The sequence below is a fragment of the Cervus elaphus genome, chromosome 8, assembly GCF_910594005.1.
Source record: "Cervus elaphus chromosome 8, mCerEla1.1, whole genome shotgun sequence".
In the NCBI taxonomy this organism is placed as follows: domain Eukaryota; kingdom Metazoa; phylum Chordata; class Mammalia; order Artiodactyla; family Cervidae; genus Cervus; species Cervus elaphus.
The window spans coordinates 6,451,343-6,473,340 of NC_057822.1; the positions used below are offsets into that span (position 1 = coordinate 6,451,343).

The following is a 21,998-nucleotide window of genomic DNA, read 5'->3' on the forward strand; positions in this document are numbered from 1 at the left end:
TACATAGCAGCTATTATTTTTATGTTGCTTAATCTTGGGCAGGTGAGTTTCTGCATCTCTGAAATGATAAGAGCTCTTGTGCCAACCACTGTATTAAAATCTACAATAACCACCCATTATTTTCCTCATTTCACATTTGAGGAACGTGAGGTAAAGAGAGATTAAGAAACTTGTCCAAGGTCATCCAGGTAGAAATTGATAGTACTTGGATTTGAAGAGGCATCAGTCATCATGTTATATTGACTTCCATTGTTACAGGGCTTCCCAAGGGGTGCTGGTGATAAAGAATCCACCTGCAATGCAGGAGATGTAAAGAGATGGGGGTTCGATCCCTGGGTTGGGAAGATCCCCTGGAGGAGGGCATGGCAACCCACTCCAGTATTGCCTGGAGAATCCCTTAGAGGGGCCTGGTGGGCTACAGTCCATAGGGTCGCACAGAGCCGGTCACAACAGAAGCAACTTAGCCTGCCCCGTTGTTATCAGACTGCCATCAAACAATAAATACCAGGATTCTGGCACAGGGCCTGGCATGTGGTAGGTGCTCAATAAATGCTAGAGACTAAATTGAATTGAAAAGTTCCTACATCCAGGGAGGGGGTAAAAACTACTCAAAGACTTTACTGATAATGAGGTCTCATGCTTTTTATTTGACAAGACTCAACACCTTAAGATCTTTAATGAGAATGGGACATAAAAAAATAATTCAGGAAAAAAGTTCAGAATGGTGTTCCATTGAAAGCCTGGTAGGTGCAAATTCTGTCAATCTGCTTCAGTGGGGGTAATTGTGGGTTTTAACTTCAGGACATTCAGATGGTGCAGAAGGAGGATGGGTAGCTGATCTGGTCCCAGCCATCCACTCCCCTGCCCCTGGCTTCCAAATCTCTCTCTGTCACTCTGTATCATCACTCTATATCATTGGCACCTCAGATGCTGACTCTTTCCTCATGAACAACGAAGGGAGGTTCAATCTAAGAAGGACTCAGTGCAAGATATACTTGGGTGTTATTTTCCAGCTAAGGTGCCGCATGGAATGGAAACCCTTCATCCCACTCCAATTCTGTTTCAACTCAGGTCATTCATTTCACTGACTCTCTTTAGAGCACCATAAAAAAACTTTGGTAGACCAGAAAGCCTCCCATTTTGAGCTTGGGGTCTTTCTACAGAGTCAGCCAGCTTTCTGTTTGAATTGCATCAATGGAGAAACCTGTAGATCACATTCTTTCCAACATGGATGAACCATGAAAATATTACACTAAGTGAAGTCTTGTCCCCTTTCACACAGCTACCCAGCTTTTGGTGGCTCAAAAGTCTAGAAGACAACAGCAAAAAAGAACGCTGAACAATTCTATCAACTGGACCAAACCCCAAGATATTGGAACTAACCCAACTCTCAGGAAAAATAAAAAAGACAATTTCCAGTTGGTTTACAGGACATAAAAGATAACAAGAGTTACCACCAAATAAGACTAACAGGTTTTCCTGAAACGGACAACTTTCTGAAACGCTTGCCGAAACTCTTCGTTAAACACAGTATAGATTATTGGATTGATGAGGGAGTTCAGATAGCCTAGCCAGGTGAAAAAGTCAAAAAGTGCTGGGTGGATCCAGCAGGAGTCTCTGCAGATGGGAAGGACCAGAGATGCTACAAAGAAGGGCAGCCAGCAGACGATAAAGGCCCCCAGAATGATCCCCAGGGTTTTTGTGGCTTTCCTCTCTCGGGCAGCAGAAATCCTCTTGCGTTCCAGGACACTATCGGCAAGCTTGATTTTCACATGGTTAAAAAAGAGAGGGGAGCCGGCTGAATGAGAATGCCCCTCGTGAAGGCTGGGGTTGAGTGAGCACAGTGAGGACCCTGCAGAGCCTGTGATGAGATGCGCGGTGGTGAAGCGCTTCCCGTAGAGGGACGATGGGTTCAGGATGCGGTTTCGGGCGGCCATGTAGATACGGCCATAGAGGATGATGAGCAACACGGACGGGATGTAGAAGGCCCCACAGGTGGAGTAGATAGTGTAGGAGATCTGAGACGTGTTCACCAGGCAGTCCGACATCTCTTCGTGAGTTTTGGCCTGCCGCCAAAAGAGGGGTGGGATGGAGATGCAGACCGAGATGGCCCAGACCATGGCGATCATGGCGGCTGCGTGGCCCGCAGTCCGGCGTTTACTGTACTCCAGGGCATCCGTGATGGCCCAGTACCTGTCCAGAGCAATGACGCAGAGATGCAGGATAGAGGCCGTGCAGCATGTGACGTCAGAGGACAGCCAGATGTCACACAGGAGTTGGCCGAAGCTCCAGGTGTGGGTGGTGGTATAGGCGATGCTGATGGGCATGACCAAGATGGAAACCAAGAGGTCGGTCATGGCCAGGGAGCCAATGAGACAGTTGGCTGGGGTATGGAGCTTCTTGGTCAGGAAGATGGTGGTAAGCACAAAGGCATTGGAAAGGACTGTGGCCAGGGTGATGATGGAAAGGACCACGGCAAAAGCAATCTTGAGGGCTTGGAGGGTCCCTGGGTCCCAAGCCCCTGGGGTTTCTGCGGCATTCAGGGATCTGTTGGGAGCCCCCTGCAGAAGCCCTTCTACTGACTGGTTTGGGGGGGACATTCTAGGTGGCTCTGTCTTTCCACAGACTTTCACATACACAGCTCCTTCTTTCACAGTTGTCCTGCTCACAGAATAAGGTCATCCTTTTGTTTCGCACTGGTGGGAGGCAGCCGTCAGAACAGAACCCAGCGAAAAGCCCTCAAAACTCGACCGTTGGAAGAACACTGAGGTGCCTACCACCTGGTAGTTAAAGGTCTTTCCTAAATCAGATGAAACCCAAGATGTCTCACTGTTCTGGAACTCTGCCCAGCAACTGATCAGGCGTTGAGGACACATGCTGGATTTGTTAGACATTTACCAGGATGTCAAAACAGTGTCTGCAACGCTCTGGAATTCTTGCTTTTGGCATTTTGGCTCCATCCAAAGCTTGAGAGATAAATGTGTTTAATGAGAACTTAAGAATTTCCTCCATTCTATTCTGAGAAGATTCTGGATTTCAGGTCACCCCTGGGGATTTTTTTTTTTTTTTTTTTTAACTAGAGACAAAAAGAAGTGCCAGCTGGTTCAGCGAGGCAGTGCAGTCAACAGCTCACAGTTTTCCCAGGTTCGTCTGCATGTGTCATGAGGATGTTAACTTTGGTTCCTGTCCCACTCAACGTCTGGAGCCTGAACAGACAAAACATTCCAGTTACCAAGACTCGAAGATGCCTGAGCTGGGAGAAGGCAAAACAAAGAGATGATTGTAGGTTCATCCCGAAGGGCACGTGTTCAGAAGTTCTGGGGGTTAAGGAAAGACAAAAAGTAGAGTTAGGTTCTAGAAGGACAATTTAGACGTTTGAAATTAACTATGAGGTTAAAAGGATGCTGTTTAGTGCTGGCAGTGGTGCAGCCAAACTGGCATTTTCACACAGGTCTGGAGAAGACAGGGGAGGGCAAGGTGCCCCACCCCCACAATTCTCAGAGTGGGCAAAGTATCACAGCTGCTGGACATATCACAGGTTTCTTACAAGTACATGAAACTAGCTCTGTGCATTGTGAATCAGGAATCATCCTACTTATTCATAAACAATGGAAACTAAACAAAATAACTGTGTACACACACACACACACACACACAGAGGCCACTGGGAAAGATACCAAATTGTTACCATGTGTTTCTCTAGGAATTGGGGGAGGGGGCGGTGGTGACCTTTTTCCTATCATATGAGTTTTCCAAATTTCCTAGAGTGAGCATGTATGACTCTTAAAGTAAAAAGTGGAAACAACACCTTTTCATTAAGCAAAGAAATTGAACTGCAGGGAACTCCCTGGTGGTCCAGCTGTAAAGACTCTCCACTTTCATGACTGTGGGCCCGGGTTTGATCCTTGGTTGGGGAACTAAGATCCCACGAGCCATGTGGCAAAAAAAACAAAAACAAAAACAACTAACTGCAAAAATAAAAATCCTGTGCTTTTTTTCACAGTGAAAGTTTAAATACAAAAATAAAATTGGCTTTGCAAATGAGAATTGGAAATTAAGTCACAAAAAAATCTTGAAGAATCATTTTCTTTTCTTCTCTGTGTCTGTGGACTTGAATCTGGGTTTCAGTATTTGAGACACAGGCAAGTCCTGGTATCTGAAGTCCACAGGGCCTGGCAGGAAGCCCCTGGGTGTATGGGGTTGGGAAGAAGAATGCTAAGACCCCTTAGCCCCATCAATAACCCTACTGTGTCTCCCCCATCTTGTGTGGAATGCTACAACTCCACTAGGAATCCCTATAATTCATTTATCGTTATCTCTTCCAGCTCAACTTAGCAAACAGGTCTTGCCCTGAGAGCATTCACAGCCCAGGAAGGGAGGCAGACATGTAGTGTCAAGGACCCTGGGATGGAGCTGGCAAGGCAGAATATATATTATATATACATGCTTTTCTAAAAAGTGTGATGTCACTTTCTTTATTGGTGGTACCGAGCAGCGGGTGGGATCTTAGTTCCCCTACCAGGGTTCGAAACCCCAGTCCCCTGTGTTTTGCAAGGCAGATTCTTAACCACTGGACCACCAGAGAAGTCCCCACAATTTCATTCTTAAGGACTGCATGTTGTTCCATTGGTTGCCTACATTAAGGAGAAGGGTCTCAGTAGTCAGCGTCGAGAGGGATGGCGTTCCTGGTGGCTGGAAAGATAACAGTAAAGGTCTGGAGCCTGGAGTGCGGAGAGCAGAGGATCAGGCTTCAGGCGTGGGGGGTGCTGGTGGGCAGCAGGGCATGGGGTAAGAGTTTCGCTTGGACTGGGGCGGTCTAGGCTCTAGTCCTTGTTCTACCCCAGCCCTCCTGGGTGACCTTGGGCAAGTCCTTAAGTCTCAGATTTCTTCCCCAAAACAGCTGCCACCCCATCTGCCAACCAGGACTGCTGTGGGGCTTTCATTGCTCCTGGCAAGGTCAGCCTTTGAAACCCACTGAAAGCCCGAGAGATGTCAAGAATCACTGTCACCCTACTTCCCTCCTTCTGCTCGGCTCAGGGCTTTGTTGGGAAAGTTCAGTCTATGGCTGTTGATTGGTTTTATTTTTGATTTAATTAATTAATTTGGTTGTGTTGGGTCTTAGTTGTGGGACACAGGGTCTTTGTTGTGTCATGTGGGATCTTTAGTTGCAGCCCAAGAATTCTCCTGATGTGGCCCATGGACATAGCAGGTGTAGTATGCAGGCTTAGTTACTCCTCATGACATGTGGGATCTGAGTTCCTGGACCAGCATCGAACCCACATCCCTTGCATTGGAAGGTGGATTCTTAACTGCTGAACCACCAGGGAAGTCCGTATTTTTTTATTTTTTTTATTTTAATTTTATTTATTTATTTTTTATTTAATTAATTAATTTATTTTTATTTTTTTTAAATCATTAAGAAGCTAAACATGCAAGATGGTAGTTTCCCTCTCACACCCCAAAAGTGTGCTTTGTCTTTAAAAAAAAAAAATCTGCCTAGAGGACGGAAAACAGCCTGAGTTTAAGAAAACCCTTCTTAAGCTACCTGTTCTGAAACATTCCCTGAATTTGAGGAATATTATCGTCGCACCTTTGATGGAGCTCTTGGTGTGTTCCAGGCTGGGACCCACTCCACCTATGGCCCCCAACTGACAAATGAACCAACCAGTGCTCAGAAAGGTGATGTCACCTGCCCCAAGGTCACCAGGTGGAAGTGGAAAAACCGGGTCCAGGGTCAGCTCTGACATTTCCACTCCTCTCCACACTGCCTCAGTTCAGGAAGAAAAGCCCTCCGGCAAGTTTGCTTCTAGGCATGAAGCTGGTTTGGGATCTCCTGGAGATAAATGAAAGTGGTGATTCCTTCACGCTACCCCACCCCCTCTCCTTGTCCCATCCTCCACCCCAAAGGCCTCTGGCTGAAGCTCTCCTTTGGTTCACAGGGAAAATGTGAAGTCAGGTTGGACTGTTCAGAATTTTCTTCGCTCCAGATGGTCTGGGTGAGCAAGGTGGTGTCATCTCCCACGGAAGACTGGTATGCTTGCCCCACAGACCCAGGCGGTCACTCCCTGGGTTCCAGGCATTCCAGCGAAAGGCGTGGGCTCAGAAAGGCCCAGGAGGCTGGTGGGTGACATCTTGGGAAGAAGGACAGTGTGGATTGCCTTGGTCAGGAATGCCAGGCTGGAGTTTTGTAGCAAGCCACATGATTCTTTTTTTTTTTTAATTAATTTTTATTGGCATATAGCTGTTTACAGTGTTGTGTTAGTCTCTGCTGTATAGCAAAGGGAATCATGAATACATGAATCATGAACCATGAATACAATACGAATACATCTACCTTCTCTTCTTTGGATTTGCTTCCCATTTAGCTCACCACGGAGCACTCAGTAGAGTTCGCTGTGCTATACAGGCAGTTCTCATCAGCTACCTATTTTATACACGGTAGTGTATATCTGTCGATCCCCATCTCCCAGCTCATCCTTTCCCCATTCACCCCTTGGCATCCACAACTTTGTTCTCTAGGTCTGTGTCTCTATTTCTGCTTTGCAAATAAGTTCATCTGTACCAAATCTTTGTAGATTCCGCGCAGAAGCATTAAATACAACAGCTGCTTTTCTTTCTGACTTACTTCACTCTGTATGACTGCTTCTAGGTCTGTCCATGTCTCTGCAAATAACACTATTTTGTTCCTTTTACAGCTGAGTAATAGTCCCCCGTTTCTGTGTGCCGCTTGGGAGTCCCATGATTCTGAGGCTGTCTCCTGTCTACTGTTCCCCAACTTGAACAAAGTTGGGGGAATTTCCCACAATCCAGCTACCTTTGGAGATATAGACTAGGTCCATAGTCAACCCTCCCAATAAATAAAAAGATAAAAAACAGAAATCTTATGTAATTTCAAATAATAAGGTAAAAATACAGAAATTCAAACAACGAGTTACCGTCTTCAGTCAGCAGATAGGTAAAAAATTTTAATCTAGTTGTGTCATGTCATTTGGTAAAGGCGGGAGCAACAGGAATTATCACCTCCCACTGGTTAAGTATACTTTGGAGGACACTTGTTAGCAAACAATTTGGCCTTATGTCATAAATCTAAAAATGCAATGACCACTTCATGACCCAGTAATTCCACTCCCAGGTATATAAGACAGAGACACTTTTCAATGTGTTCCCCGGCAGACAGCAACAAGAATAATCACAGTAGTAATGACTGTAACAGCAAACAACTGGAAACCACCCAATCATCCATCAGGAGCAGGATGGCAGAATGTGGTATATTCCTGTAACGGCTGCTACAGAGAAGCGAGACTGGGTAAATCAAAGCGCGTGAATACCAGTGCCAACAACAAAAACATGCCAGAAGAAACAAACTGTTTAAGGATATAAATATATGTGGCAAAGCCATAAGGAAAAGCAAGGGAACATTCAACATAAAACTCAGGGGAATTCCCTGGCGGTCCAGAGCTTTCATTGGAAGGGGAGTGGGTTTGATCCCTGATCAGGGAATTAAAATCCTGCAAGCGGTGTAGTAAATAAATAAATAAAAACAGCAATAAAATTCAGGCTAGTGGTTACCACTAGAGGGGAAAGGAAACAGGGATGTAATCATCACGGAAGGGTTTTAAAGGTTATCAGTGATGTTTTTTAAGGCAGTAGTGAGTACGTGGTTGTTAATTGTTAGTCTTTAATCAGTAAGTATGTTTTATAAATACATTCACACAGACACACACACACACACATGTATTCTTTTGTAGGAAATTGATATTTTCATATTTTTTCTTAATCAATTTTGTACATTATAAAAAAGAAATGCACATGACCAGCACTGGTAGTATTGGAACCAGCACCAATACCTTGATTTTGACACATTAATACCTATCCATACATCCTAGTCCCAAATTTCTGAGTTCTGATCCCAGCTCTGCCTCTGATCAGCAGGGTAACCATGGGCAAGATATGATTTCTCTTTGACTATCAGTTTCTTCATTTGTAAAAAACGGGAACATTAGCATGGCTGTGCTGCCCCAAAGGGGTGTTCCAATAAGATCGTATATATGATAGGATGTAATTGTAGCATCCTGAACAAATGTAACCATAATAACGGGGCTGGAGGGGAATGGCCATAAGCATACATTTTGGGTCAGGCAGGCTCAAGTCCCAATCCCCGTTGCTCCACTTTCTGGCTGTAACCATTGGGTAAGTTACTTAAGCTCTCCGAGTTCCAGTGATGAAGGTGATAATTCACACCTCACCAGAATTTAGGGAGAACTGATTAGAGCATGGATCTTAATGCCCAACGTAGTAAACGATGACTTCCTGGTTTCTCCAGGATGGATCCAATCATCTTCAGGTCTCCAGGCAGTCAGGTCTCTTCCCTCGCTAGAAACAAGGCATCCCTGTCCATTTTAGCGAGTGATGGCACCATTGTCAGAACTACCAGCTGTACCAGGGAGCTTCTCCCCTGCCCACCACAGTCCTGGTAGTCATCAAAGCGGAAGTTAGGACCTTCCTCGGCCTCTCCCAAGCCCAGCTGCATCTTCCCTGGAGTCCACATCACACAGACTCTAGCCATACCATACGCCTCCCAGCGCCAGTATCTCTGCAGAGGGGTAGAGAGGAAAAAGCAGCGATGCCTGGGTCCCAGTTCCGACTTGGTCCACAGGCTACCGCTGAACACAGCTGGCTGGACCAGGGTGGACTTGTGAGCCAAAACCAGCAGGTTTTCTTTGGGGAATTTAAACTGGAGACTGTGAACAGCTGGGTAGAGAGCTGATGGAGGGGGAGCAACTCAACGCTAAGGATGCTGGGGCAGGAATTGGGCCACAGCCGTGACCAAGGGGCACGTGATGGTGGGGGGTGGGGTGGGAAAAGCCACCAGTAAACACCAACCAACAGGTCCGCAGAGAGAGGCAGGGGGACAGGGCACACGGAGAAGGGAGCAGGGAGGCAGGAGACCCACCTGCCCCAGGAGAGGAGAAGGAAGGAGCCTTCCAAGCCTAGTGAATACTCCTTACCCTTAGACGTCCACGAGCAGCCTCTGGGCCAAGGAAACCTCATTTGTAGCAACTTACACTTTTCCTGTGGAGAAGGCAATGGCACCCCACTCCAGTACTCTTGCTGGAAAATCCCGTGGATGGAGGAGCCTGGTAGGCTGCAGTCCATGGGGTCGCTAAGAGTCGGACACGACTGAGTGACTTCACTTTCATTTTTCACTTTCATGCATTGGAGAAGGCAATGGCAACCCACTCCAGTGTTCTTGCCTGGAGAATCCCAGGGACGGGAGAGCCTGGTGGGCTGCCGTCTATGGGGTCACACAGAGTGTGACTTAGGAGCAGCAGCAGCACACTTTTCCTGTTGAGCCAGTTCAAATGGACACAACAGGCCGGGAGAAAGAGAAATCAGACAGAGGATTTTCAGCTCCTTCCCACCAAACAATCCCTGCTGTGGGAAGGAGGCAAGTCATTTCACCTCCTGCGCTTTTCTTTCTCATCTGCAAATTGGGGTCCTAACGCCTTTTGCCCAGAACTGCAATGTGGATGCCGGGAAGGCACAGCGGCTGTCACGCCGCAGGCGTCCTTTTTAATCCCTCTTCACTAAGGCTTCCCACCCAGGCTCATCTCCTCCAGCCTGCAGAAGAATTTGTCACCCCCCCTTTCAGAAGAAGCTTTATTTTAACTGAGTGAGTCATAAAACCTTGCCAGAAACAAAGAGGATGTATGCGTTTAATGTATCCTCAGAAGTCTGTCCCGTCCTTTTGGAGGGGAAAAAAAAAAACAAAACCAACAAGCCTGTGATAAAGATTTGATGCAGCAGAATCAATGCCCCACGGAGGAATTCATGTCTGTTCTTTCTCTGGAAGCTGTGAGGTACGGATGAGTGAGCCCTGACCGGGGAAACCATTCTCCTCAAATCTGAACACTGCTTTATATTTTACAAAGCACATCCACAGCTGTTATTTTATCTATTCTCTCTACAGCATGGGACCTCCCACAGTCTTGGGCTTCTCTGTAAAATCAGGGTATCAAGTCTATCTCCCACGGGTGAAATAAATATGAGAGGAAGATTAAAAAATTTTAATAGGAGCGTGTGTCCATCTATCCGTCAATCAGTATATCTGTAAATGAATGCAAGTTTTGAAATCTAGTCAGTTTCTTGAGCAAGTCAACATTTCACCTCAATTATAAAATCTGGAAAATCGGGACTTCCTTGGTGGTCCAGTAGCTAAGAATCCACCTTCCAATGCATAGGACATGGGTTCGATCCCTGGTCAGGGAACTAAGATCCCACATGCTGCCGGGCAGCTAAGCTCAGGTGCTGCAACTGGAGAAGCCTGTGTGCCACAACAAAGACCCAGCACACTCACGATAAAATAATAACAAAATAAAATGGCCTCTTAAAAAATCTGGCAAATGTCAAAAAATCAAAAGCAGCCAAACCTCTGACCTAGAACTTCTGCTCCCAGATATATACACGATAAAAACACAGACAACTGTTCACCAAAAGGCATGTGCAAGAATTATTCATAACAGCACTATTGAGCAACCCCAAACTGGAAGCCACCCAAAACAAAGGTCAACAGTTGAATGGATAAATCCACTGTGGCATATTCCTACAGCAGAACACTACAGGTCAGTGAGAATGAGTCCCACCTCCCTGCCACACACAGCCACGCGGATGAACTTCACGGAACAGAAGAAACTCAATACTATGTCCCCACATGTGAGTCAAACTTCCTGAAGCTCATGAGTGGGCAAAACTGACCTGCTGTGATGGAAGTCATGCTAGTGTGTTGTGTTTGAGGGGAAAGAGGCAGTGATGGGGAGGGAATATGAGAGGGGCTGCTGGGTGAAGGTCATATAGTCAGCCCGCTACATGTGAACTTTCAAGTTGTGAAGTTTCAAAGATATTTGCATCTGGTTCCAGCAAGGAACCAGAACCTGTGCCATCAACGTCCGGCGTGAGTGAAACTGCAGCTTGCCCCCCGTCTCCTGTTGCTGACGATCCTTCAGATCTATCATCTCCCACCTCTCCTCCCTCATGCAGTCAGTAACTCTTCTTGCCTGTTCACTCGATGCCAGCCCTTGGATGCCAGCTATTGTACTGTACTACTGTACTTCCCAAGGTACTGCACTATAAAATTAAAAATGCTTTATTTTTTGTTTTTTAAAATGTATTATTTGTGTGAAAAGTATTATAGACCTATCACACAGTATTAAATAGCTGATTGTGTTAGTTGGGTACCTAGGCTAATGGGGTCAGACTTACAAACAAATTGGACTTGTGTTCTCAGACCATAATTCGTTTGTATGGAGGGGACTTACTGTATTCAGTTTCTTGAACAAGGTGTGTTCACTTTGTGAATATTCATCAGGCTGTACATTCGTGTTTGGGGTACTTTCGCTTTCATAAAAATGTTTACCCCCCAAAATTAGTGGTTAAGTGCCTAAGAACTCTGGGTACCAGTTTTGCGCTTAAAGGGGACCTGGAACTTGTCATTTAACCTCTTGAGTTTAGTTTCTCCATGTGGAAAATGGGTATGGTAACAGTACCAACACCACAAGGCTATTTTGTTTGAATGAGCTGGATGAAAAGCACCCGCTGTGGAGCAGATGTTTCAGACATTTTAGTTAGTTGTAATTAACAGTCCCTCCCTAGCAAACATGATCTTGAAGGAACTTTTATTTATTTATTTTTTGTTTATTTTTAAAAACATTTATTTATTTGACTGCATTGGGTCCTAGTTGCGGGGGATCTTTAGTTGCAGCATGTGGGATCTAGTTCCCTCACCAGGGATCGAACCGGGGCCCCTTGCACTAGGATCATGGAGTCTTAGCCACTAGACCACCAGGGACATCCCTTGAAGGAACTTTTAAAATGATATAATCCAATATAATGAGCTGAGATGCTAAGACCCAAAGAGACGGGTGTCTTGCCCAAGATTAGAGAGGAAAGTTTTACCTCCCTCCCAACTCAGCTCAGTGTTTCCACCACCCCATGCTGCCCCCATCTCCCCCTGTCAAGAGAAGGCATATATTTCCTGAATCTGGGCTCAGCATGGACCACCTATAGCCAACAGGGTCAGGCAAAGGTGACAGTGAACTTGTTCTAAATCTAGTTCTCAAGATGCTGTGCATATTTCTGCCTGTGGTCCATCATCTCCATGAGAAGACCATGTATGGGCTAACCACTGGTCCCAAGAGGAGGGGACAAAGACATGTGGAACAGAGCTGCTTATACCAATGGCCCCAGCAAATCCCCACGGAGAATAGAGCGCCTCAGTTGACTGGCAGATACACGTGTGAGCCCAGCTAAAATAGCAAAAATGCCCGGTCCATTTCAGATTAAATCAGCCGGTCTCCAGAAGCATGAATTTTAGTAGTAAATGTTACTGTTTTAATCCACTGAGTTTGAGGGTAGCTTGTTACACAGCCATAGTGACTGATATAGTCTCCTCTTAGTATAGTAAGTATAGTATAGTGGTACTGAACTACTGAATTCTACCAATTTCACTGCCTAGGCCTAACTCTGCCTTGGCTCTCTTCATTCTTCTCTACCCCTGTTGCCACTTCCTGTTTGGGGCCAAAATTTCCTCTGGCTTAATAGAGTTTTTATTTATTAATTTATTTTATCTATTTATTTAGCTGTACCAGGTCTTAGCTGCAGCACGCAGGATCTTCAATCTTCTTTGCAGCATGCAAGATCTTTAGTTGAGGTATGCAAACTCTTATCTGTGACATGTGGGATCTAGTTCCCTGACCAGGGATTGAACCCGAGCCCCCTGCACTGGAAGCATGGAGTCACAGCCACTGGACCACCAGGGAAGTCTGTCTCTGGCTTAAACTATCTCCCTGCCTCCACTCCCTTCCATTCTCTTACCACGTAACACTCAGAATCTTCCTTTTAACTAAAAGTCTGACCAACAAAAGTCTCTTAAAATCCTCCAGTGGCTCCCCCTGCACCTGGGATTAAGTCTCAGCTCCATCATTGGGTCTAAGAGAACCTTCATGAACCTTTTTTTTCATTTATTTTTATTAGTTGGAGGCTAATTACTTTACAATATTGTAGTGGTTTTTGTCATACATTGAATGAATCAGCCATGGATTTACATGTATTCCCCATCCCGATCCCCCCTCCCACCTCCCTCTCTACCCAATCCCCTTCATGAACCTTTAATTACATCTGCAGCATTACCTCTGAATCTAGCAGGCTGTGACCTTCACAGTCTAGCATCACAGACCTGCTTGATTTCCTGATGGCACCCTCCTGCCATACCCATTCCCAGTGCTGTGTCCTGCTCTATACCTCTGTCTCTTCTGTGTCCTCTGCCTAAGTCACCCTTCAGGACTAAACTGGCATCTCCCCAGGAAGCCTTTTCTAAAGGCTTTCCCCCCACCAGCTCGGGTTAGGTACCCCTCTTCTGGATGCCCACCACCAAGGCTCTTACCACACCAAACTCTCCATCACTGAAGATTGAGTGCAGGGACCATATCTTATTTAGCTCCTATAACCATGACACCTAGCCCACAGCAAGAGGTCAATAAAGGTTTATGAAAGGCTCCATGAACTGAGGAATGGGCCTAAGAACAGGGTACTGGACTGAGAGATGGCAGCCCTGGGCTTTAGCTTGGTTCTGCCATGAATTCTCTGTGACCTCCTCTGAAACTGTCTTTATCTTGAAAATGAAAGGGTTGGGTCAGATCAGAGATTCTCTTGCTGTGCATCAGAATCACCTGGGGGAACTTTAAAAAAAATACAAATGCCGTTACAAACAACAAGAAAATACAGATGTCCAGGCTTAAACCCCTGAGGGACAGAGCCCGGGCACTGTAATTGTTCAGAGCTCCTCATGTGTTTCAGAGGTGCGACCAGGTTTGGAAACCACTGGCCTGGATGATCTCTGGGGATCTTCATCCCTGGCAATCTGGTTATCTTGAAACAAGGTAAAGGTTGTTTCCAAGGCCTTTATAACAGGGAAACACGAGAATCCAAACCTGTTTTACTTTCAACCTTGTGCTGTGTCAGTTACCAGCCCTCAACAGGGAAGGAACCACTTTGAACGACTAAATTGCACAAAGACCCCCCCGGGTGCTCTCATGCTTGTGAGAAAGAGGGCAGAAACGTTTTAAACTCTCACCAGTAACCTCTCACACTACCTCTTGGGGCAGAAATTGCCCCATATTACAGATGAAGAAGCTGAAGTTCAGAGAGGTAAAACGACTAGCCCAAGGCCACACAGGCAGTAAGAGGCACAGCTGGAATTCACAGCCAGTCCCGAGAAACTGGAGAATAGTCACTACTGGCCACATGTGGCCCCGAGAGCCTCAAAGTGTGAAACACACTGGACTTCAGTCTTACTTCAAAAAAGAATGTAAAATACCCCATTAATAGAATAAATATTTATATCAATCACATGATGACATTTTGGATATGTTGAATAAGTAAAATATATATCAAAATCAATTTCACTTTTATTTTAAAGTGGCTACCTCTAAATTTTCTAGGTCTACAGTTACATCTGTGGGGTCTTCCCTGATTGCCCAGTGGTTAAGACTTCGCTTTCCAATGCTTGGTAAGCTGGCTCAATCCCTGGTCTGGGAGCTAAAATCCCATATGCAAAAAAAAAACAAAACATGAAAACAAAAGCAATATTGCCCCCTAGGGATCATTTTGGGACTCTAGTCTCAAAAAAGAAAAATGCAAGTAGGCAAAGTGGTTGTCTGAGGAAGCCTTAAACAGCTGAGAAAAGAGAGAAGTGAAAGCAAAGAAGAAAGGGAAAGATATACCCAACTGAATGCAGAGTTCCAGAGAATAGGAAGGAGAGATAAGAAAGCCTTCTTAAGTGAACAATGTAAAGAAATAGAGGAAAGCAATAGAATGGGAAAGATTAGAGATCTCTTCAAGAAAATTGGAGGGATGGGAATATTTCATGCATAGATGAGCACAAAAAAGGACAGAAATGGCAAGAAAGGACCTAATAGAAGCAGAAGAGATTAAGAAGAGATGGCAAGAATACTCAGAAGACCTATACAAAAAAAGGATTTAATGATCTGAATAACCACGAAAGTGTGGTCACTCGCCTAGAGCCAGACATCCTGGAATGCGAAGTCAAGCAGGCCTTGGGAAGCATTATTACAAACAAAGCTAGTGAAGGTGATGGAATTCCAGTTGAGCTATTTCAGATCTTAAAAGATGATGCTGTTAAAGTGCTGCACTCAAATATGCCAGCAAATTTGGAAAACTCAGCAGTAGCCACCGGACTGGAAAAGGTCAGTTTTCATTCCAATCCCAAATAAAGGTGATGCCAAAGAATGTTTCAACTACCGTACAATTGGGCTCATTTCACATGCTAGTAAAGTAATGCTCAAAATCCTTCAAGCTAGGCTTCAACAGTATGTGAACTGAGAGCTTCCAGATGTTCAAGCAGGATTTAGAAAAGGCTGAGGAACCAGAGATCAAATAACCAACATCCTCTGGATCACAGAAAAAGCAAAGGAATTTCAAAAAACATCTACTTCTGCTTCATCGACCACACTAAAACCTTTGACCATGTGGATCACAACAAACTGTGGAAAATTCTTCAAGAGATGGGAATACCAGACCACCTTACCTGTCTCCTGAGAAACCTGTAGGCAGGCCAATAAGCAACAGTTATAACCAGATATGGAACAATGGACTGGCTCAAAATTGGAAAAGGTGTATGTCAAGGCTGTATATTGTCACCCTGCTTATTTAACTTATATGAAGAGTACATCATGCAAAATACCAGGCTGGAGTGAAGATTGCCAGGAGAAATATCAATAACCCCAGATATGCAGATGACACCACCCTTATGGCAGAAAGCAAAAAGGATCTAAAGAGCCTCTTGATGAAGGTGAAAGAGGAGAGTGAAAAAGCTGGCTTAAAACTCAACATTCAAAGAACAAAGATCATGGCATCCAGTCTCATCACTTCATGGCAAATAGATGGGGAAACAAAGGAAACAGTGACAGACTTTATTTTCTTGGGCTTCAAAATCACTGCGGACAGTGACTGCAGCCATGAAATTAAAAGACCCTTGCTCTTTGGAAGGAACGCTATGACAAACCTAGACAGTATATTAAAAACCGGGGACATCACTTTGCCAACAAAAGTCTATAGTCAAAACTATGGTTTTTCTAATAGTCATGTACAGATGTGAGAGTTGGACCATAAAGAAGGCTGAATGCCAAAGAATTACTGCTTTTGAACTGTGGTGCTGGAGAAGACTCTTGAGAGTCCCTTGGACTGCAAGGAGATCAAACCAGTCAATCCTAAATAAAATCAACCTGAAAATTCAGTGGAAGGACTGATGCTGAAGCTGAAGTTCAAATACTTTGGCCTGGTGTGAAGAGCCGACTCATTGGAGAAGACCCTGATGCTGGGAAAGATTGAGCAAGAGGAGAAGGGGGCCATAGAAGATGAGATGGTTGGATGATATTACTACTTGAGCAAACTCTGGGAGATAGTGAAGGACAGGGAAGCCTGGTGTTCTGCAGTTCATGGGGTCACAAAAAGTCGGACACAACTTAGCAACTCAACAACAATTCTCATGAAATTCCATGCAGTCCCAGGACGGGGTTTAGGACACTACCTGGAGCTTGTGGGCAGGGGTTGGAATAGCAGTAGTAGTCAAGTAATGGGCGACATTATTAACAGCTTACTATGTGCCAGGCACTGTGCTAAGCACTTCCTCTATATCAGCTCGCTGAAGTCTGGACACAACCCTCTGAGGTTGGTGTTATTATTATATCCATTTCCCAGGGAAGGAAGCTGAGGCTCAAAGAAGTGTTTTGTCTAAGGCCCCAAAGTTAGGACACTACAGATCTAAATTGGAACCTGGATTGCTCTGTTCCAAGCTCCACCACTCATAAAAGGTGCTGAGTCAAGTCAGTCCCTGTTGCTTCTTCATTCACAACTATTAAACTACATGTGATGCCACATGTTCAAAAAGCTCCGCTGGGTCCCTGGCATGTTCTGGGCTCCATCACTCTCGCCTGAATAGGGCCTCCCTCTGCCAGGTCCAGAGAGAGACTCAGGCCCAGGGGAGGGTGCCCAGACACCCGCCTTTCGCACTCTGCACACGATCCTCTGCTTGCTTTTTCACCACAGCCCAAAGAGAAGGGCAGGAAGGTGGTTATAGCAGTGCTTCTCACACTTGAATGTACACATGCATTACCTACAATCTTTTTAAAAATGCAGATTCTGGGACTTCCCTGGTCCAATGGCTAAGACTCCGCACTCCCAACGCTGGAGACCCAGGTTCGAACACTGGTCAGGGAACTAGATCCCACATGCTGCAGCTAAGAGATCCCACCTGCTGCAACTAAGACCTGATATAGCCAAATAAATTTTTTTTTAATTAAAAATTTTTTAATTTTCGCTATGCTGGGTCTTTGTTGCTGTGCGGGCTTTTTCTCTAGCTGCGGCGAGCAGGGGCGACTCTAGCTACGGCGTGAGGGCTTCTCATTGTGGTGGCTTCCCTCGTTCCAGAGCACGGGCTCCAGAAGTGTGAGCTTCAGAAGTGTGGCACGTGGGCTCAGTCGTTGCTCCAGAGCCCAGGCTCAGTCGTTGTGGCACAGGGGCTTAGATGCTCCGCGGCACGTAGGATCTTCCCAGGCCAGGGATCAAACCCATGTCTCCTGCATTGGCAGGCAGACTCTACCATTGAGCCACCAGGGAAGTCCCAATAAATAACTACTTCTTAAAAATGCAGATTCCGATTCTGTGGGTCTGGAGCAGGAGCTGAGACGCAGCATTTCAGACTGGCTGCCAGGTGATGCTGCAGCTCCGCTGATGACACCGACTCGCATGAGGATAACAGTAATGTCAGCCCTGGGGTTTAGGCAGGATCTCAGCGTGTCAGAGCAAGAAGGACCCTTAGGAATGACCCACTCCAGCTCCCTGATGGTGCTGATAGGGAGAGAAAGGGCAAGACACTAGCCAAAGGTCACATGGCGAGTTACAGGCAGAGACTGCATCTTCGGAGTCCCATCCATGCCCCTTTCCATCCACCGTCTCCAGCTGGCGGCAGAATCCAGGGCAGGTGTATGCAGACACTGTCACACCCAAGTCATACCACATGCTTCCGGCATTGTCACATCCTCTCCCCACTTCCCCTCTGAGCTTCCACACAAAGGAAGTAATCCCGGGAGCAGACTGGCAGGGCATACCACACTGCAAGAAACCTCTAGGGCCGCAGCCTCTGGTCCTACAGCTCAACTTGCCCCTCCCCGCCAGATGCTACACATCTGGGTCCCCAGAAAGCACTTGAGCTAATGGATGGAGTGAAACCGTTTTCAGGACGGGGGAGAGGCTGACTTCTCCAGACTGGTTGAGCAGGGTACTTACAACAGGAATTCATTTCCTAGAAATGAAACACTGAATTTGTTGGTATTTACAGGATTCACCATCTGCTTTCCCTGCTGGGACGCACAAGACAAGCCATGATGAGAATATAAACTTCAAAGTCAGGTAGGGCTTTGGAGTTAGGGGAATTTGCTTCCCAGCTCGGCCATTTATTAGCTCTGTGACCTTGGGCAAACTATTCCACCTGTCTGAAGCTGTTGACTCATCGTCCCTTCAATAGTGAATGACTTAAAGCCTATCACAGGAATTCCCTGTCGGTCCAGTGGTTAAGAATCCATGCTCCCGTTGCAAGGGGCACGGGTTCGATCCCTGGTGGGGCAACTAAGATTCCACAAGCTGTACAGTGTGGCCAAAAAAAAGGCCTATCACATGTTGCCAAGAGCCACACAGATGTGGGTCCTGCTCTTAGGAAGACACCATGGCCCTGGGGAAACCCTCCTGGAAGCTGCCACCACGGAGGAGGACATTGGAGCAGGCAAGGAGCCATGGGAAAGACAGCCGCCCGCAGCAGCCCTAAGATCCCTGCTGAAAGTGGCTTTGAAGGAACTTCCTTGGTGGTGTAGTAGATAAGAATCCTCCTGCCAACGCAGGGGACACAGGTTCGCTCCCTGGACTGGGAAGATTCCACATGCTGTGGGGCCACTAAGCCGGTGCACCACAGTGACCCTATTTGAGCCTGTAAGCCACGGCTACTGAAGCTCTTGAACCCTAGAGCCCACCTACCGCAACGAAGAGTAGCCCCCACTTGCTGCCAACTAGAGAAAGTCTGCACAGAGCAAGGAAGACTCAGTGGAGCCAAAATAAATAAATGAATAAAAAAGAAAGAAAAGGCAGCTTTGAAGCTAAGCCCTGGCAACAAATAGAGTCAGCAAGTGAAGAGGACCCGGGGCCAATGATGTCTATTCCATGAGACCTCCCTTCCAGGGAAACAAAATCTTCCCTGCCATGCACCCCAAATTCTTTTCCTTTTTCTTTCTTTTTTTTTTTTGGCTGCACCATGGTGGCATGGGGATCTTAGTTCCCTGACCAGGGATCGAACTTATGTCCCATCAGACAACTGACAAACTGAGGAAGCATCTCTGTATTTCCCAGCCTGTCCTAGGCACCACTAGGAGATGAAGAGGCCCCAGACCCTGCCAGTCACGCCCATGCTATCCTCTAGGTGCTGGCTTCCCAATGCCTTCATGCCAAAGGCCACCCACTTCTCCCCACCACCTGGACAGGACTGAAAGCTGCAAAAGGCCCAGTTGCCCCAGTGACTTTTTCTTTTTTTTTGCCCCAGTGACTTTTGCTGGTGGCTGTTGATAAAGAGTTCCTTGATGCCCTGGTGAGGAAGGCCAAGACCCTGGGCTGTGGAGGAAGAGAACCACCCGGAGGAGAGCAATGTGTGGTGATTAGAAAACACTGGAGGGACTTCCCTGGTGGTCCAGTGGCTAAGACTCCATGCTCCCAGAGCAGGGGATCCAGGTTCAATCCCTGCTCAGGGAGCTAGATCCCATGCTGCAACTAGGAGTTGGCATGCCACAACTAAAACCTGGAGAGCCAAATAATAAAAATCAATGAGTATTAAAAAAAAAAAGCATTGGAAGCTGATTCCAGGGAAGACAGTGAGAGGTTGCTCCTACCAACCGGAGCAATGACGGCCACAAGTGCCTGAGCTGCTGTCTGCAGCCAGGCGCTGTGCTCAGTAATGACCCTATTTGATTTGCACAGCCACGCTGTGAGGTGGCCACCCGAAATCCCGTTTTGACATGGGAGGAAATCAAGGCTCAGAGAAATAAAGGGCTTTCCCAAGGTCACACAGCTAGTAAATAGCCAAGCGCTGTGTGCTAAGGCAGCCAATCTGACTGAGAGCCCCTGCTCTTAACCTTAGACCTTCCCCAGCTAGTGAGGCAAGGGACTTCGGTCTTCTCTTCTCTTCCACGCAGCATGACCTTGGGCGAGGTTTATCCCCTGCTCTCTGCGCCTGCAGTCAAGCAGCTTTCTTAGTACTCTTCCATGTCCGATGTTATGTAATTTACTGGGATTTGGACAGAGCTTTACAGTATATAAAAAGACATTCATAAGGCATCTCATTTTTCCCCCCCGCACGGACCCTGTAGGGTGAAAGAATTAGCTTCTCCATTTGATAGATGTGCACACTGAGGCTCGAGGAGACGCGGTGACCCGCCCAAGGTCACAAAGCAAGTTAGGGCCGCCGGATTTCGCTCTCCACACTAGACGTTCCTCCGACTCCAGAAAGGAGCGGCCCCGCGGCGCCCGGACCTGGTGGACAGGGGGCGGCACCCGGCTTCCCTCGGCCGCCCCCGGCCACTTGGGGCGGGGGGCGTCGCAGCCCCCGGCCCGGGGGGTGAGGGGAAGCCTCCCGCCCCGCCAGATCTCCGGGAACGCGCGCCAGGCAGGCATCCCGCAGCCGCCCCCGGGCGCTGCCTCGACCCACCCTCCATCCTGGGGCTCGGGACGGCGCCCCCCGCGACGCGCCCCTCCGGCCGGGCAGGTCCTCCGGGGACCCCCTTCAGGCGTTCGGGCGAGAGCCCCCCGCGTCCGAAGGCGCCGAGAGGCGGGACGCTCGGGCCCGCGGGGCGCTGAGGAGGGCGCCGCCTCCCCGCCCAGCTCCACCTGGGTGGCCGGACTGCGAGCCGCCGGGGCCCCGGCGCCCCTCCCCGGGGCGGCACCGGGCTCCGAGCGCTTACCCGCTCCCGGGCACGCAGGTGCGGACCGCGGGCTCGCCGGCCCGGGTCCTTGTCTTCGGCCAGCGCTTCGTCTCCCCGCTGGCGGCCGCCGCATCTCCGCCGCGACCTCCCTAGTGGAGCTCGGGGCGCGCCGCCCGCCCCGCCGCCCCGGGGGCCCTTCCCTGGCCCCGCGCCCTCGCGATGCCCACCTCCCGGAGCCCTGCGGCTCTGGCTCCAGGCTCCCCTTCCCGCGCCCGCCGCCGCTCTGCGCTCCCTGCCCCCAGCTCCTCCCCCGCGAGGCTCCCTCCCCACCCTGCCCGCCGCCCGCCCGAGGGAGGCTCGGCCCCCTTCCGATCCCGGACGCGTGGCCCCGAGCTCCGAGCCCACGTCTCCCGCCCTCGCAGCAGCCCCAGCTTCATGGGTAGGTGGGCGCGAAGGAAGAGAGGTTGAGAAAATCCCCAGCCCGGTACCTCGGGGCCCCACCTGTAGGAGAGAGGACAGACTGGGTCCAGAGGAAGGGTGGTGACAGGTGGGCCCTGCCCGAGACCCCTGGTGAAAGCCTAGCCTCCCCCATCTGTTCCTGTCCCCTGTCTTTCTCTCTAGCTAGGGATCGAGCCTGGGTCTCCCGCACTGCAGGCAGACACTTCAGCATCTGAGCCACCACGGAAGCCCCTTTCCTTCATTTAACAAATACTGATGGATGTGTGTGTCAGGCACGTTCTAGGCAGTGGGGACGGACCAGTGAACAAAACGGATGTTGACCTAAAGGAGGTGACGAGCAGGTAGTGAGTAAAAGGTAAGAAGTGATTTTAGAGGTAAATGGCGTGGAGGACGATGAAGCAGAGAAAGGAGATAGAGTGAAGTGCAGGCTCGAACAGGGAGGTCGGGGGAGGCCTCCCTGGGAAAGTGACATCTGAACAGGGGGTGAGAGAGTGAGCCCTGCAGAAA

The 21,998-nt window shown here is 47.9% G+C and overlaps 1 protein-coding gene across 4 annotated transcripts; it reads right to left on the bottom strand.

Moving 5' to 3' along the window:
• Positions 1–647: 647 nt before the first annotated feature.
• On the bottom strand, positions 648–21,296 carry HTR1D (5-hydroxytryptamine receptor 1D). Of its 4 annotated transcripts, none has more exons than XM_043909187.1 (2): positions 21,260–21,296; positions 648–3,317 (listed from the first exon to the last, which is right to left on the bottom strand). In XM_043909187.1, exon 2 carries the CDS (start codon positions 2,598–2,600, stop codon positions 1,467–1,469), a length of 1,134 nt encoding a protein of 377 aa, XP_043765122.1. In that variant the 5' UTR covers positions 2,601–3,317; positions 21,260–21,296; the 3' UTR covers positions 648–1,466. The 4 variants fall into 4 exon arrangements, with proteins under 4 accessions (XP_043765122.1, XP_043765123.1, XP_043765120.1 ...); XM_043909188.1 differs by having other exon boundaries at positions 648–3,206; positions 21,072–21,275; XM_043909185.1 differs by having other exon boundaries at positions 21,072–21,275.
• Between the last annotated feature and the right edge of the window lie 702 nt (positions 21,297–21,998).

Excerpts from the sequence above, each read along its gene's own strand:
- HTR1D (XM_043909187.1), bottom strand. The coding sequence starts at position 2,600 with ATGTCCCCCCCAAACCAGTCAGTAGAAGGGCTTCTGCAGGGGGCTCCC.